General features: G+C 48.0%; 1 protein-coding gene across 1 annotated transcript in view; it reads left to right on the top strand.

The window, feature by feature from the left end:
- TMPRSS3 (transmembrane serine protease 3) overlaps positions 1-17,946 on the top strand; it is a 171,598-nt gene that overhangs the window by 53,611 nt on the left and 100,041 nt on the right. The window contains exon 8 of the mRNA XM_075593018.1: positions 7,318-7,492. Coding sequence (XP_075449133.1) covers positions 7,318-7,492 — 175 coding nt within the window. The remainder of the gene's footprint in view (positions 1-7,317; positions 7,493-17,946) is intronic.

Raw genomic sequence — 17,946 nt, 5'->3', positions numbered from 1 at the left:
TTGCTCCACGCGGTCTCCCAGGGAAGCGGGAGCCGCCATTTTGATTTGCACTGTCAGTCTCTTTGAACGTTGAGGTAGCGTTTAACTGTTTGTATGCCGACTGACAGGCAACTTCATCATTTTCTCCACATATCACGGTAATGTCCTCCTCAGTATCCTCAGGGGCAGTACCCCTAGGTCCTAGGCAGGACCAAAACGGCACGGCCACAGCTTTCGCGCCACTCCACAACAGGCTTGCCAAAGTCACATCAGTAGTTTGCTCTTCAGCGGAACGCACACCACATGCGCTCCCTCCATCTGCCTCCGTCCGCCATTTTGGACTTTCCGCTCCGCACGGATCCTCCATTCTTGTGGTCGCCATTTGGTCGCTGTATTTACTGTGATTGTACATGGAGCTCCTCTCTGCGGGGCAGCTACCATACCAGTACAATAAAGATTGCCTTGATGCACCACCTTGTGTACCTAATGTAGGCTGGACTCGTGTTTGCACTACCTCAGGCTAGGCTCACTCTATCTGTGTCTGCTGTATCTCCTTCCTCCCAGTCTGTGCTCCCTTTGGTAGATGGTCTGGAATGGGCTAGAGTACTCTGGGGCTTCCATGCAGTACTTGGGCGTCTACCTACTGTTGGCTAGCCTAGCGCAGACCCTCTCCAGAATTCCTGATCACGTTAACAGGCTATCCCTTCAGGCATCCTACCACTAGCACTGCCTCAAGGTGACTAGGATAGCTATAGCCCCTCTCCAAACCTCCAACTCCTCTCAGGCCCCTAGGTCGTCCCTGCGAGCTGACAATACTCCATCAGCCCCCTGACTACCCCTAGGTCCGTCCCAACACAGCACAAAGTGGCAGCATACTCTCCCTGTTTCCTAGTGTGCGTAGCAAAAGCCTGTCCTGTTGACAGGTATCTCAGCAGCGCCACCAAATGTAACGGGTTTTCTGTATGGCCTGACCCACCCAATCTCACATTGGCCCCTGTGGTCTAACCAGTCCCCATTACATGGTCGTGTCTGGTGGTGCACCTGTTGGCAACAGGACTCCTGAGTCTCCCGCATGATGTTGTGTGGGGATTGCCAACCCAGACAGGCAGCTGAGGTAGTGTTCGTGAGTCCTACCTATATCCAGTGCAGCGCCTCCACCTCATCAGGATCTCTGCGTCCGCAGGAAGATGTGACTGATGAGGAACTCCTCTGTGGTGCTTCCTCCTGTGCAAGAACTTCACACCCACACAGCAAGGATTTGTTGAACTTGAGCATCTTTATTGTATGTGCGGTACGGGCTAGCTGCCCCTCGCAGTGATGAACTCAGCCGCACATCTCGGCGTGTGATCCCTTCAAAGGTACACCCTCCCAATGGAGTGGGATCCCCTCTCCCCTTAGGGAGATCACCCCTGTGCCAGGTCCCTGGACACAGTATGGCATTGATAGCTTGATGCTGATTGATATAGAATGGGGCCACTAGTTACAGCACTAGCGAGCCTCTTTCCCCAAGTCTCAACGCAGACCTGCTCCTACTCCAACACACTAACTTTGAGCAGTGCTGTGCCTTATATTTCTCAAGTGGCAGGCACATCTCTGATGTCACTAATGGTGGACTCAGAGTATGTAGACACTCCCATCCACACATAGGGCACCTCACCAGGGTGTGAGGGCAAACCTCCATGATTACTGCTGGCATCCCTGTAACTTACCAGGCCTTACTGCCAGCAGGAGAGGAAACTGCAGTCCATTTTACAGCATGGCTCCATGTGTAACCGTTTTTTTCCCACCCTCTGGGAGATGTCACTGTTACCTGTACTCTCGCTCTGCTGTACCTGTGTATATGTATGTAACAGTTGTTCCCCAACCTCTGGGAGATGTCACTGTTACCTGTACTCTCGCTGTGCTGTACCTGTGTATATGTATGTAACAGGTGTTCCCCCGCCCTCTGGGAGATGTCACTGTTACCTGTACACTCGCTGTGCTGTACCTGTGCATATGAATGTAACAGGTGTTCCCCCGCCCTCTGGGAGATGTCACTGTTACCTGTACTCTCGCTGTGCTGTACCTGTGTATATGTATGTAACAGGTGTTCCCCGCCCTCTGGGAGATGTCACTGTTACCTGTACTCTCGCTGTGCTGTACCTGTGTATATGTATGTAACAGTTGTTCCCCAACCTCTGGGAGATGTCACTGTTACCTGTACTCTCGCTGTGCTGTACCTGTGTATATGTATGTAACAGGTGTTCCCCCGCTCTCTGGGAGATGTCACTGTTACCTGTACTCGCTGTGCTGTACCTGTGTATATGAATGTAACAGGTGTTCCCCCGCCCTCTGGGACATGTCACTGTTACCTGTACTCTCGCTGTGCTGTACCTGTGTATATGTAACAGGTGTTCCCCACCCTCTGGGAGATGTCCTGTACTCTCGCTGTGCTGTACCTGTGTATATGTATGTAACAGGTGTTCTCCCGCCCACTGGGAGATGTCACTGTTACCTGTACTCTCACTGTGCTGTACCTGTGTATATGTATGTAACAGGTGTTCCCCAACCTCTGGGAGATGTCACTGTTACCTGTACTCTCGCTGTGCTGTACCTGTGTATATGTAACAGGTGTTCCCCCGCCCTCTGGGAGATGTCACTGTTACCTGTACTCTCACTGTGCTGTACCTGTGTATATGTATGTAACAGGTGTTCCCCCACCCACTGGGAGATGTCACTGTTAGCTGTACTCGCTTTGCTGTACCTGTGTATATGTATGTAACAGGTGTTCCCCCTCCCTCTGGGAGATGTCACTGTTACCTGTACTCTCGCTGTGCTGTATATGTAACAGGTGTTCCCTGCCCTCTGGGAGATGTCACTGTTACCTGTACTCTCGCTGTGCTGTACCTGTGTATATGTATCTAACAGGTGCTCCCCCACCCTCTGGGAGATGTCACTGTTACCTGTACTCTCGCTCTGCTGTACCTGTGCATATGTATGTAACAGGTGTTCCCCCGCCCTCTGGGAGATGCCACTGTTACCTGTACTCGCGCTGTGCTGTACCTGTGTATATGTATGTTACAGGTGTTCCCCCGCTCTCTGGGAGATGTCACTGTTACCTGTACTCTTGTTGTGCTGTACCTGTGTATATTTATATAACAGGTGTTCCCCCGCCCACTGGGAGATGTCACTGTTACCTGTACTCTCGCTGTGCTGTACCTGTGTATATGTAACAGGTGTTCCCCCGCCCTCTGGGAGATGTCACTGTTACCTGTACTCTCGCTGTGCTGTACCTGTGTATATGTAACAGGTGTTTCCCCTCCCTCTGGGAGATGTCACTGTTACCTGTACTCTTGTTGTGCTGTACCTGTGTATATGTATGTAACAGGTGTTCCCCCTCCCTCTGGGACATGTCACTGTTACCTGTACTCTCGCTGTGCTGTACCTGTGTATATGTATTTAACAGGTGTTCCCCTGCCCTCTGGGAGATGTCACTGTTACCTGTACTCTCGCTGTGCTGTACCTGTGTATATGTATTTAACAGGTGTTCCCCTGCCCTCTGGGAGATGTCACTGTTACCTGTACTCTCGCTGTGCTGTACCTGTGTATATGTAACAGGTGTTCCCCGCCCTCTGGGAGATTTCACTGTTACCTGTACTCTTGCTGTGCTGTACCTGTGTATATGTAACAGGTGTTCCCCGCCCTCTGGGAGATTTCACTGTTACCTGTACTCTTGCTGTGCTGTACCTGTGTATATGTAACAGGTGTTCCCCGCCCTCTGGGAGATTTCACTGTTACCTGTACTCTTGCTGTGCTGTACCTGTGTATATGTAACAGGTGTTTCCCCTCCCTATGGGAGATGTCACTGTTACCTGTACTCTCGCTGTGCTGTACCTGTGTATATGTATGTAACAGGTGTTCCCCCTCCCTCTGGGAGATGTCACTGTTACCTGTACTCTCGCTCTGCTGTACATGTGTATATGTATGTAACAGGTGTTCCCCCGCTCTCTGGGAGATGTCACTGTTACCTGTACTCTCGCTCTGCTGTACCTGTGTATATGTATGTAACAGGTGTTCCCCCGCCCTCTGGGAGATGTCACTGTTACCTGTACTCTCGCTGTGCTGTACCTGTGTATATGTAACAGGTGTTCCCCCACCCACTGGGAGATGTCACTGTTACCTGTACACTCGCTGTGCTGTACCTGTGTATATGAATGTAACAGGTGTTCCCCCGCTCTCTGGGAGATGTCACTGTTACCTGTACACTCGCTGTGCTGTACCTGTGTATATGTATGTAACAGGTATTCCCCCGCCCTCTGGGAGATGTCACTGTTACCTGTACTCTCGCTGTGCTGTACCTGTGTATATGTATATGTAACAGGTGTTCCCTGCCCTCTGGGAGATGTCACTGTTACCTGTACTCTCGCTCTGCTGTACCTGTGCATATGTATGTAACAGGTGTTCCCCCGCCCTCTGGGAGATGCCACTGTTACCTGTACTCGCGCTGTGCTGTACCTGTGTATATGTATGTAACAGGTGTTCCCCCGCTCTCTGGGAGATGTCACTGTTACCTGTACTCTTGTTGTGCTGTACCTGTGTATATTTATATAACAGGTGTTCCCCGCCCTCTGGGAGATGTCACTGTTACCTGTACTCTCGCTGTGCTGTACCTGTGTATATGTATGTAACAGGTGTTCCCTGCCCTCTCGGAGATGTCACTGTTACCTGTACTCTCGCTGTGCTGTACCTGTGTATATGTATCTAACAGGTGCTCCCCCACCCTCTGGGAGATGTCACTGTTACCTGTACTCTCGCTCTGCTGTACCTGTGCATATGTATGTAACAGGTGTTCCCCCGCCCTCTGGGAGATGCCACTGTTACCTGTACTCGCGCTGTGCTGTACCTGTGTATATGTATGTAACAGGTGTTCCCCCGCCCTCTGGGAGATGTCACTGTTACCTGTACCCTCACTGTGCTGTACCTGTGTATATTTATGTAACAGGTGTTCCCCGCCCTCTGGGAGATGCCACTGTTACCTGTACCTTCGCTGTGCTGTACCTGTGAGATTTAGAGGATTGCCGAATGTCCGCCGACATAGGGGATTGAAGATATTAGTCTGTACACATTCTATAGGACAGAGCTTCCCGTTATCCAGGAGCACTAACAGTGCAGGTGTTACTGCTTCTGCTCATTAGCACAGGTGTAACTGCTTCCACTCATTAGCACAGGTGTTACTGCTTCCGCTCATTAGCACAGGTGTTACGGCTGTCCGCTCATTAGCACAGGTGTTACTGCTATCCGCTCATTAGCACAGGTGTTACTGCTATCTTCTCATTAGCACAGATGTTACTGCTATCCTCTCATTAGCACATGTGTTACTGCTATCCGCTCATTAGCACAGGTGTTACTGCTACCGCTAATTAGCACAGGTGTTACTGCTTCCGCTCATTAGCACAGGTGTTACTGCTTACGCTCACTAGCACAGGTATTACTGCTATCCTCTCATTAGCACAGGTGTTACTGCTATCTGCTCATTAGCATAGGTGTTACTGCTATCCTCTCATTAGAACAGGTGTTAAGGCTATCCTGTCATTAGCACAGGTGTTACTGCTATCAGCTCATTAGCACAGGTGTTACTGCTATCCTCTCATTAGCACAGGTGTTACTGCTTCCGTTCATTAGCACAGGTGTTACTGCTTCCGCTCATTAGCACAGGTGTTACTGCAATCCGCTCATTAGCACAGGTGTTACTGCTATCCTCTCATTAGCACAGGTGTTACTGCTATCCGCTCATTAGCACAGGTGTTACTGCTATCCTCTCATTAGCACAGGTGTTACTGCTATCCGCTCATTAGCACAGGTGTTAAGGCTATCTCTCATTAGCACAGGTGTTACTGCTATCCTCTCATAAGCACAGGTGTTACTGCTATCCTCACCTAAGCACAGGTGTTACTGCTATCCTCTCATTAGCACAGGTGTTACTGCTATCCTCTCATAAGCACAGGTGTTACTGCTATCCTCTCATAAGCACAGGTGTTACTGCTATCCTCTCATAAGCACAGGTGTTACTGCTATCCTCTCATAAGCACAGGTGTTACTGCTATCCTCTCATAAGCACAGGTGTTACTGCTATCCTCTCATAAGCACAGGTGTTACTGCTATCCGCTCATTAGCACAGGTGTTACGGCTATCCTCTCATTAGCACAGGTGTTACTGCTATCCTCTCATTAGCACAGGTGTTACAGATATCCTCTCATTAGCACAGGTGTTACTGCTATCCTCTCATTAGCACAGGTGTTACAGATATCCTCTCATTAGCACAGGTGTTACTGCTATCCGCTCATTAGCACAGGTGTTACGGCTATCCTCTCATTAGCACAGGTGTTACAGATATTCTCTCATTAGCACAGGTGTTACTGCTATCCTCTCATTAGCACAGGTGTTACAGATATCCTCTCATTAGCACAGGTGTTACTGCTATCCTCTCATTAGCACAGGTGTTACTGCTATCCGCTCATTAGCACAGGTGGCCCAATAATTTTTGCTTTATCACCTGTGCCCATGCCGGGGTATCCTTGAAACCTGCACTGTTAGTTGTCCTTGGGGACTAGAGCTGGTAACCTCTGCTCTGCAGCATTAAGGAGCGGTGTCCCGAAAATAATAGGCTATCTGAGTCTTTGACTGAGCCACTGATTGAGCCACTTATGCTGAAGCATGGATGTCCTGATAACCTGACTTCTTGGGGGGGGGGGGGGGGTCTTTAGGGCTGGTGTAGAGAACCGCTGTTTTAGGGTAGATTTGCTCATTCTGTTTGTTTGCCTAGCTATATTAGTGTAAAAATGTTCGCTTGTAAGTCCTGGATATCTTTAGTAGAGATTGTGGGATTGGGAGGATACAGAATAAATAGACAAATGGAAGCTATAAAATATTATAGGTAACAGAACAAAACCTTCTCGGAGGATATCAATGTTCACTGCTCGGACGTAAATGTAAAAACCCTACAATTTGCACGTAGACATCGGCCAACGTTTCGCCAAAGTTCCAATCCCAATTCAAAACTGTCCTCGTACGTTTCACTTTGTGCGCGTTTGTCTCAGGTGCCTCTACATTTTTATTTGTTATTATTTGACTCTGCGGAAATATCTTCCTTTTGGTGTTAATGCCACCCCTTTAGTACATTTTTTTTTCTTCCTTGGGCTTGTAAAACCTTTGATATTTGAATAGAAACAACTTCCTTTCTTCTCATAAAGGTAATGATTTTTCTGCCTAATTAACTGGTGACCGCTGCTGAATAGTTTGGGATGACCCCCTTCGCCCGCCTTTTGTTAACCAGAGCCGCTCTCCTTGATGTACTTGCAGTCTGCGGCAGTCGGCCCAGTTACACTTCATCGTCATCTCGTATCGTTGGTGGGAACGCTTCTGCTGCAGGACAGTGGCCGTGGCAGGCCAGTCTCACCTTCCAAGGGATCCACTTGTGCGGAGGGTCCCTGATTACTTCTCAGTGGATTGTAACAGCCGCTCACTGCGTTTATGAGTAAGTATCCACTGGTAGTGTAAGGGTTAGTTGTACTTGGTGTTTTATTAACTCTGTGGTGTGGCTGGAAAAACAGCTTCCAGATTGAACAAAGAACAGGTGTCCCGTTACCAGTAGTTATTTTCTATGATAAGGATGTTTTCCAACTGGAAAACGTCAGTAAGTAGAACCCTACTGTATATCTTTATGACTATCCACATATGGTATAAACTCAATATGTATTGGTACCGTATGTATGCTGCCGGGATCATCCTAAGCTGTTCAAAATAGAATCATAAATAAATATAAAGAATAAAATAGTGAAGACTAATGCCTATATTCTTTATCAAATTAATGTATACGAGTTGCTTTTCCCATCAAAGTTTCAACAAACAGGTTTATTACATATTTTATTTTTGCAGAACTGAGATGGATTTGGTAAATAAGTGCACACCGATGTAGTAAGATTTACCGGAGTGATGGTGCATTGCGGCCACTTTGCGGCTATCACTCTCACGGTCGGGAGGACAGTAACTCAGTGGGGGTTTCCTGCTTCTGAATGGCACTACCGCAGTATTAATCCTACCGGGCTGCCACCAGTCTGTGAGAGCTGCGCTGAGTGAGCAGAGAGAAGCGGTCCCTCTCTGTGTCTCCCCGCACAGCTCTTACAGCAGAGATCAGAGAGAAGCGGTCCCTCTTTGTGTCCCCTCGCGTAGCTCTTACAGCAGAGAGATCAGAGAGAAGCGGTCCCTCTCTGTGTCTCCCCGCACAGCTCTTACAGCAGAGAGATCAGAGCGAAGCGGCCCCTCTCTCTGTGTCTCCCCGCACAGCTCTTACAGCAGAGATCAGAGAGAAGCGGTCCCTCTCTGTGTCCCCTCGCATAGCTCTTACAGCATGGAGATCAGAGAGAAGCCGTCCCTCTCTGTGTCTCCCTGCACAGCTCTTACAGCAGAGAGAGCAGAGAGAAGCCGTCCCTCTCTGTGTCTCCCCACACAGCTCTTACAGCAAAGAGATCAGAGAGAGAAGCGGTCCCTCTCTCTGTGTCTCCCCGCACAGCTCTTACAGCAGAGATCAGAGAGAAGCGGCACCTCTCTCTGTGTCTCCCCGCACAGTTCTTACAGCAGAGAGAGCAGAGAGAAGCGGCCCCTCTCTCTGTGTCTCCCCGCACAGCTCTTACAGCAGAGAGATTAGAGAGAGAAGCGGTCCCTGTCTCTGTGTCTCCCCACACAGCTCTTACAGCAGAGAGATCAGAGAGAGAAGCGGTCCCTCTCTCTGTGTCTCCCCGCACAGTTCTTACAGCAGAGAGCAGAGAGAAGCGGTCCGTCTCTGTGTCCCCCCGCGTAGCTCTTACAGCAGAGAGATCAGAGAGAAGCGGCCCCTCTCTGTGTCTCCCCGCACAGTTCTTACAGCAGAGAGCAGAGAAAAGCGGTCCGTCTCTGTGTCCCCCCGCGTAGCTCTTACAGCAGAGAGATCAGAGAGAAGCGGCCCCTCTCTGTGTCTCCCCGCACAACTCTTACAGCAGAGAGATCAGAGAGAAGCGGTCCCTCTCTGTCCCCCCCCCCCCCGCGTAGCTCTTACAGCAGAGAGCAGAGAGAAGCCGTCTCTCTCTGTGTCCCCCCGCACAGCTCTTACAGCAGAGAGAGCAGAGAGAAGCCGTCCCTCTCTCTGTGTCTCCCTGCGTAGCTCTTACAGCAGAGAGATCAGAGAGAAGCAGTCCCTCTCTCTGTGTCTCCCCGCACAGCTCTTACAGCAGAAAGAAGCGGTCCCTCTCTCTGTGTCTCCCGCACAGCTCTTACAGCAGAGAGATCAGAGAGAAGCCGTCCCTCTCTGTGTCTCTCTGCACAGCTCTTACAGCAGAGAGATCAGAGAGAAGCGGTCCCTCTCTCTGTGTCTCCCCACACAACTCTTACCGCAGAGAGATCAGAGAGAAGCCGTCCCTCTCTGTGTCTCCCCGCACAGCTCTTACAGCAGAGAGATCAGAGAGAAGCCGCCCTCTCTGTGTCTCCCCGCACAGCTTTTACCGCAGAGAGATCAGAGAGAAGCCGTCCCTCTCTGTGTCTCCCCGCACAACTCTTACCGCAGAGAGATCAGAGAGAAGCGCTCCCTCTCTCTGTGTCTCCCCGCAAAGCTCTTACAGCAGAGAGATCAGAGAGAAGCCGCCCTCTCTGAGTCTCCCCGCACAGCTCTTACAGCATGGAGATCAGAGAGAAGCAGCCCCTCTCTGTGTGTCTCCCCGCACAGCTCTTACAGCAGAGAGATCAGAGAGAAGCGCTCCCTCTCTGTGTCTCCCTGCACAGCTCCTACAGCAGAGAGATCAGAGAGAAGCGGTCCCTCTCTGTGTCCCCCCGCGTAGCTCTTACAGCAATGTTTTCTATTATTATTTTTGTACATAGGATTGAAGCAAGGGAGCTCCTGGGACTCCCTGCTTACCGATGTTCCGACCTCCATAGGGAGTGCCTGTATCTCCTGCAAGTTTAAATCCCCCACGTCATGGCCCTTTTGACCAGGACATTTAAACGCCCTGTAACACAGGAGTAATCCCTGTTCAAATAATGTGCCTTTAATCTAGCAGTGTGGTGGTTAACTGCTGGTAGTCAATTAATAAACACCACCTGCCTGATTTAGATTGCTTACAAAAGCCTGTCTGTTGAGACAGAAAGTGACTCCTTAGCTCACTTGTGAGCTGAACTTTGGAGACAGAGCAGAGGTTCTTGAGTCTCCCAGGAGAGACTGACCAAGAGAACACAGATCTCTGGAGCTGAAGCAGGGGAAACTTCTAAACCTGAATGCTGACAAACCCTGAAGAAAAGGTAGCAACCAGGGACAGAGAAGATTTTCCCTCCAAACTACAAGGAACAGATAAGACTTTTATTACAAGACTTTTTATATCTGTTTATGTCATGCTATGTGTTTGGGGCTGGGAGACATGCTTAACTAAGGGAGTTGTGAATTGCATATTATTTCACTAGAACCACTCCCAAGTGAATATAAGCTGTGTTTCCCCCTTGTTTGGATGGTTTCCTGATATTAAGGAAAAGGCACAATAAAGCCTCGTTATAATTTCACCTTATAAAGTTTCCAATTGTGTACCTCTGTGAACGTCCGTCTACATGCCCCAACATACCTTTTCCCCTACAGTGGTCCTTGCCTCCATGCCTCGGGAATCAGCGGTTCCCTTGAGTGGAGATTAATGGGGTTCAGCTCCAGAGACCCCGTGCTTCAAACCTATGAAAAAACAAAAAAAGGTTCATTCACTTAGTGGCTAACCGCTAAGGTAATTAGAAGGTTAACCCATCCTGCCATCCAAACAAACATACCTCCCTCCCCTTTAAACTAATGCCAAATATCCGTATTAGCCACGTGCCTACCTAATCCATCAAAGGGGGCATAGATATTCACATTGCCAAACAATGAACACCTTAAATAAATACAATGAAAGTAGAACTTACCCCTGCCGGGTGAAGGCTGTCCTCCTCCTCCTCCTCCTCCTCCTCCTCAGGGGCACCATCAGTTCCATCCAATCAACTACCCCCTTCACCCAGCCCCCAACAACCCACCCCCTATAAAGTTATGGGAAATATCCCTATTACCAAATTGTGGCTAATAGGGATATTGCCCATAGAAAAGCATTAAATAATAGACATTACAATAAAATAATAACATAACCAAATGCTAGCCATTAAATCCATTGATTGGCAATGTGGCTACATAAGCCATCAATACACAGATTGCCAAACAATGAACACCCCAAATGGAAGTATTATTTACCCTTCCCAGGATGAAGGCTCATCCTCCACAGCAACATCAGATCCATCCAATAAAGGGCCAATGTCCAACCGTCAAAATAAATCCAAAAAACAATCCATGTCAAAGGCACAAACAATCAGCTACACCAAATACATCCAAAAAGAATAAAACATTATCTTTGTCCATGGCACTACCCCCCCTCCCCCCAAGGAACCCCAATCACTTAAAATAGATCTAAGTTCATGAAGAGAAGTTGAGGATCCTCCGTTGTTTGCATTCCCTTGGTTGAAATCTAACTGTATATGATGATTACGTGGTTATCCTAAAACTCCCTTCAAAGGAAACTGAATAAGACCCCCTTCTGAGCATGTCCTGGGTGCCCCCACGTAAATCTCCAGTAACACCTTCATGGCTTGGGGACAAAAAAAAATTGCTTTCCTTTTGAATCAAAAGATGCCAGAATATAGGGAATACCACATAACTTAATTTCTATCATACCTGGAAGGATGCCACTTTCACTGTTGCATTGGTATAATTAAAATACACATGTGGATATCCAACTTGATATGGTTCATGCTAAGTTTGAGAGGCAAACAGATATCTGAACTTTGCCTCCTCACAATCATGGATTGTTTAGCACCATTTAAGTAATCTGGACACACATGTTACAAAGATGTATTTGATATTCTTGCTAATCGCTGTCAGTTTCCTGATATCTATATATTTAGTAAATTTACACAATCATGTGGAATATCTTCCTGGCCACACCCTCTGTGGTTTCCAGAACACTCAAGGATTTCCTTTTATTATATTACATTAAAAGGGTTTGTGCTTATTTCTACTGCCAGAAAGACTTGTGGCTCCAGGTTTCAATTCCTCACTTTCCAAAACCAGGCTTGGCCCCAGATAACCTCACTTCCAGACAAACTCAGAAAGCCGCTGACCCCAATAAAAACAACACATGTATTTGTAAACTGTAATTTGTAACTCAAGTGTGTATGTTAGTGTGACAGGGGACTTATCTCTGTTTAAAAATGTGCCTCTAATCCAGCAGTGTGGTGGTTAACTGCTGGTAGACAATTAACCAACACCACCTGCCTGATTACAGGTATCAGAAAAAGCCTGCCTCTGAGACAGGAAGGGAGATTCTTCCTGAGCTCACACTGAGTTGAGCTGACCTAGGAAGCAGAAAGACTAGGGATTTCCTTAGTCCCACATGTGGGGCTGACCAATGAAACGCTGCACACACACAGATGTCTTGAGCCTGCCAAAAGAGACTGCACGCTGCCAGCAAGACACAGGGGACAATACTTCTAAACCTGGATCCTGACATTGCCTTATCGCACAAGGGTGCGGACACCAGGAGAACAGAGGAGCCTTCCCCTACAACTACAGAGACAGATAAGACTTTTCTTATAAGACTGTTATCTATGTCTATATATATATATATATATATATATATATATATATATATATATATATATATATATATAATGTCTCTATGATTTGGGCTGGTGAATCGCAGGGCTAACCACGCAGTTAAATAGAGCTGAACTATAAGTGTATATATACTCCAAAGTGGAGCAGATTTTTGTTTGCTGATTTTCACGTTTGCTGTGTTTAAAGCGACGGGCGCAATAAAGCCTTATTTTAATTTCACCTTAAAACAGTCTCCATTGCATACCTCTGCACATGTCTTCTTACAGTTAGTTTATTCAAATACTGAATATTTTCTTGGCCTTATCATTGCAATCACTGGGGAGCGTTACATCCAGCAGGGGGTTGACAAGGGCTGAAAATGATGTGTGTGTGTGTGTGTGTGTGTGTGTGTGTGTGTGTGTGTGTGTGTGTGTGTGTGTGTGTGTGTGTGTGTGTGTGTGTGTGTAATTTGCTGCAAACTAATCAGTGATCACTTCTTGTGTCAAAGTGGTTAAGTTGGTGCAGTCTTCAACCAGGTGACTCGTGTTATCTAGAATACAGTTTATTTCATTTGTTATTCCATTAAGTCTATTCAATGTCCTAGTTGGGTTCTTCTTGAAGGATAAATTCATGATATAGATGTTTTGACATTATACAGTACATATTTTACTAATCTGTCTTTGCGTTCTTTGCTTCTTTCTACTGGGCACCAATCTGTGCATTGCATCTCCCGTAATGATCTTGAGGCGATAATATCCTATGTTGTTAGGTTCGTTGATTTCATGGTAGAAGTCTTTCACTTGATTGTCTGTGTGACTTGATGTTGGGGCACACATTTGGGTAATTTCAACTTGTAGTTCGGTCAAATAAGTGAGGATTCTGGCTGTTCATTCTGATACATTTTAATTCAGTGCCGGACCGAGTCATTATTGCGCCCAGGGTGAACTGAAACGTTAGCACCCCTGTAAAACAATTTTATTTTTAAAGGGGCATCAATTTTTTGTCTGCTCAGCCGCAGGGCTTGCTCTGACGTCATTAGTGAGAGTGCCGTGTGTGCACCCGTCCAGCAGGGTATATGCGCAGCCGCTCCCTGCCTAGCTGGACATGTGAGCCCCCGCAGAGTGCTCAGCGTGGATACCATCAGCCAGGACACATTCTTGAATATCCTGCGCACCGCAGGGTGTGTGGTGGTGTGTCCTGACTGATGGCGGCAACGCTGGGTCTCCTGTGCGCGAGGGAGACGTCGGAGCGGTGGCACCCTGTGGCTGGCGGGTTCATGTAGTAGGGGTGGTTGAGGATGGTGCATGGTACCACTTTTATGTTGGCGCCCAGGTCAAGTACCCGGCCAGCCCGCCCCTGCTTTAATACTTCATTATGTTGTTTATCTATTTCTTGTTAATTGAATAAGTCTACTCCATCGATTCTTCCATTTTCTGTACCTCTATCATATAGTAAATATGAACTTTTGAGCTCAATGAGGCCTTCCCTTTTTACTCGAATTGACAGCATTATCCAATATAATATTGTCAGGCTCACCTTCCAGTTCTTGCAGTGCTGCTTCACTAGAGTCCTGTAGTTGTAGGTAGCCAGATTTAGGGTTGAATAACAGCTGGTTTTTAACCTCCACAAATAGATGAAAGAGGGAAGCATATTTCAGAGAAAGAGGTCATGTTGTGAAGCTGCATGATAGCAGACTTGGAGGAAATGTTAGGAAGAAGTCCTTCACAGAAAGGAGGAATGATTCGTAGAATAGCCTCCCCACAGAGATGTCAAATATAGTAAGGGAATTGCAAAATGCTTGGGATAGGCATAAGGTTATTCTAAAAATGAAAAAAGCCAAGGATCTATCAGGAAATTAGGCACCCAAGGTGCCAGGAAGGTCCTGCCACGAAGGTCCTGCCATGGGTCCTTGAATTCTGTCTTCAACTCTGGTTGTTCTCCTTCCAGGAGTTCATTGACTCTGCCACTGGGATTGCTGTTTGCCTGCTGCTAAATCTCTTCAGAGAACTCTCGAAGGCTACGGCCCCAGTGTGCGCGTGGCGCCCGCGATGGGAGTAACTGGCAGCGCTCATTCCCGGCATCAGAGTGATCTGATGGACTCCAGTAAACTCGCAACGGGGAGGCGTGGCGGGGGCACATCCATGACGTCATTGGCTAAACCTCCGCCATGACGTGGCCAACACTCGGCCACCGCACCAAAAGACAAAAAACTTGTCTTTTGGCAAAGGCGGTCGCGCATTGCGCTTACCGCCCATGCGCACACATGCCTACTGGGGTCTGTCCCATAGAGGGTTGTATTTGTGTGCGGTGCGCATGCCATCACACGCACAGCCGCGGCCACTGGCGACGAAACCTAAAGCTGCGTCCATGGTGCTCGAGCGGCGTCATGCTCGCTTGTAGCTGGAGCGATACACGGCATGAATGATTGTGCAATGAAGGGCGTGCCGGGAGGCTTTCCCATGACTTCGCATGAGCGGTTCACTGTCATTGGATGAACCACGCACGTGACCCGGCAGTCGTCGACCCGGGCATGCGCGGTCTTTGGCCACGCTCATTGCCCAATGGCTCGCACGATAACTATAGACGCGGCTATGAGGCAAGAACTGGCGCGTGGGACAGCGCGCGTGGCTCTAACAAAATGCAGGGGATCTATGGGGCTGGCCATAGTGCACGCGCGAGGAAGCGCAATGGAGCGGCAGATTTTTCATCTGACAAATTATTTTGTTTTGGTCGCGTGATGGCCGGGTCATGTCCGCAGTTCAGCCAATGAGGGTGAACCAGCCTCGTGAAAGCCATGAGGACGCCTCCACCACGCCTCCCCATCGCTGTGGCTCACAGATCGCTCGGCTGACAGGTGTGTGCTATGCCACGAGTTCCTTTCGCGCGCGTACGCCCACTATATCCGAGTTCCTGATGGGCTCATCTCCAGCACTTGTCTCTGGTTAATGTATCCCATGTACCCCCACCCCTAAGTGAGATTGGGGGGGGGGGGTTATACCTTCTCCAGCTACCTCTAGGTGTTGGGGCTGTATACCTGTTGGAAACAGGAGGGTGAAGCGGTCCGCGGTGGTGGGGGAGAACCAGGACAGGAGGGACAGGTACCTTGATCTCACTTGGTGCAAGGCCTCCAGCCAGCAAGGATCCCTTGTAAATATTCAGGGGATGGACCCCTACTGACACTCCTTCTTTCACAGAGACAACAGGAACACATAGCATGTCTTTTTCTGGTATTTATTGGCAGTCAGCTCCAGGATAGAGAATAGCAGGCTTCACATATTCATCAACATCATCTGCTTCTTTCTCTCCCTATCTCTCTACCTCAGAGTCCTGCCTTAAGCAGCATAATTCCCTTCACTCCCAACCCCTCATGGGTGGGAGGGAGAGACTGTTCTCTCTCTATTCTAAGAGACTTCTTCTTGAACTCTCTTCCAGAACTCAACTTATTTGGGAGGATGTCACACTTTTGTCATCTTTGGGGAGTGTCTCTAACTCTTACTCATAGCAAGCCAGAGCCGGATACAGATTGGCCCACACACATCAGGGGGCGTTCCAACCAATATCCACCCCTCAGATTGACATCCTCAGAAGTTGCTAGGCCTGCCCTTGAATACTGATACAATATTCAAGGCTGTAATACACATACAGGCCTAAGGAAGAAATTAACCTTTCCACTGCCTGCACTAACAGAACTGACAGAAGAAAGGCCCAGGGAAATTATATAGCTGCCGGAAGGCTAGGCTATTTTAACAATCAGCCCCATATAAACCTCCTCTTCCTGTGCTTCCCTGCCTGTTTATTGTGGCTCTTCCCAGTACTCAAGCTTACTGCTTCCTGGTTGCCTCTTACTTACTTTTGCTGTGTTCCTGTCCCTGCTCGGACTTCACTACCCTTACATCTCTCCAGCTCTGACCTCTTCATGGACTTCCACTCTCTGCCTGCCGCCAGCCCTGACGTCTACTGATCGCTACCCACCTGCTTGCCTGTCGCAGCTCGGTGGACTAAGTTGTCTGCTATCCAATGCTATGTTTCTTAGCACCCTCGGCCATCATGACTTCTTTCTGAATGCCGCCAAGCCCAGGGACATCCTACATAGCCTGCAGAGAATGATGGCCATCCCACTGCTTTATAGTATCTTTCATATTTGAGGGTAGAGACGTTACTTGTAATGCTGGCAAGTACTTTTCCGACTTTAGCCGGGTATATTGCTCAAGGTTAAGTCTGCCAGCACAAGTGCCACTATATATCTTCTTCAACACCCGTTACCACCATCCCGCTGCTTTGGGGCAATGAGATGAGGGCTTGAGGGAAGATAGAAGAAAACGGATGAGAGAGAGAAGAGAGAAGGCAGAGACGCACGTAAATACTTCCACATAGAATTATAATAAAACTTATAAAGGATGTAGCTGTAAGCAGAAAGCAAACCGGAGGAATTAGTAACAAGAAACCGGATCAGGTGAGACCGTTACTGAGGACTACAAGAAATGAAGCAGTCCCACCACACCACAAAGATGTCACTTACAGAGCGTGTCACTGAAAATGTAAGTGAGCAAGACTGCCGGAGATAACCAAAGTTTCTAGAAGACGAAACAGCGACTTATGATTAGGACGAGGCAAGTGATAAACTTAGTGTGTGTCTAATTATACATTGTGGCGAGGTTTGTGGGCCCTCCTGTTAGTTTGAGCTCGCCCATCTTGCCTCTATTAAATCTGCAGGTCCAAGTACACACAGGTAATCACCGAAGTCCTGAGCGATGTCTTCCCCCTGGAGACACGGGGCGATAACCTTTGCTGTAGCATCAAGCGTGGGAATTATATCTTTTTTCTTGCACTTTATTTTTCACTATATTTACTTCTGTTTTTTAACCAGTTGTAACTGCACTGTGGCTCACACACAGCACATATAATGCTTCTACATTTGAACTCCATAGACACTGCATACATGTCCCACATTCCATGCGGTTGTTTTGTTTCCACTTATCTCTATGCAGGGGAGTAAATACAAAAGGACACAGTATAGAATTAATAGCGTAGGTACCTCCTGAAAGGGTTAACCTCGACGTGCTTGCAGGCTTGCCGTGTTTTGGCCAAAAGACTGAACTGTATGAGCCATACTTATGGGAAGAAGAAACATATAGACATGAAAGAAATAATTTGTCATATTGGATGTGCGTTGGGAATTTTTTTCTACTTTCAATCCATTACAAGATGAAGATACTCACTATTCAACTGCAGCAGACCCTGGATTCTGCCCAGGCTGGCGAGCACATGGGATTCCATACACAAAGGACCACACCCAAGCTGTACAAAGA

Source organism: Ascaphus truei, chromosome 3 (assembly GCF_040206685.1).
Source record: "Ascaphus truei isolate aAscTru1 chromosome 3, aAscTru1.hap1, whole genome shotgun sequence".
Lineage (NCBI taxonomy): Eukaryota > Metazoa > Chordata > Amphibia > Anura > Ascaphidae > Ascaphus > Ascaphus truei.
The sequence above is the reverse complement of the archived record's forward strand: the minus strand, read 5'-3'. Positions and strand labels throughout refer to the sequence as shown.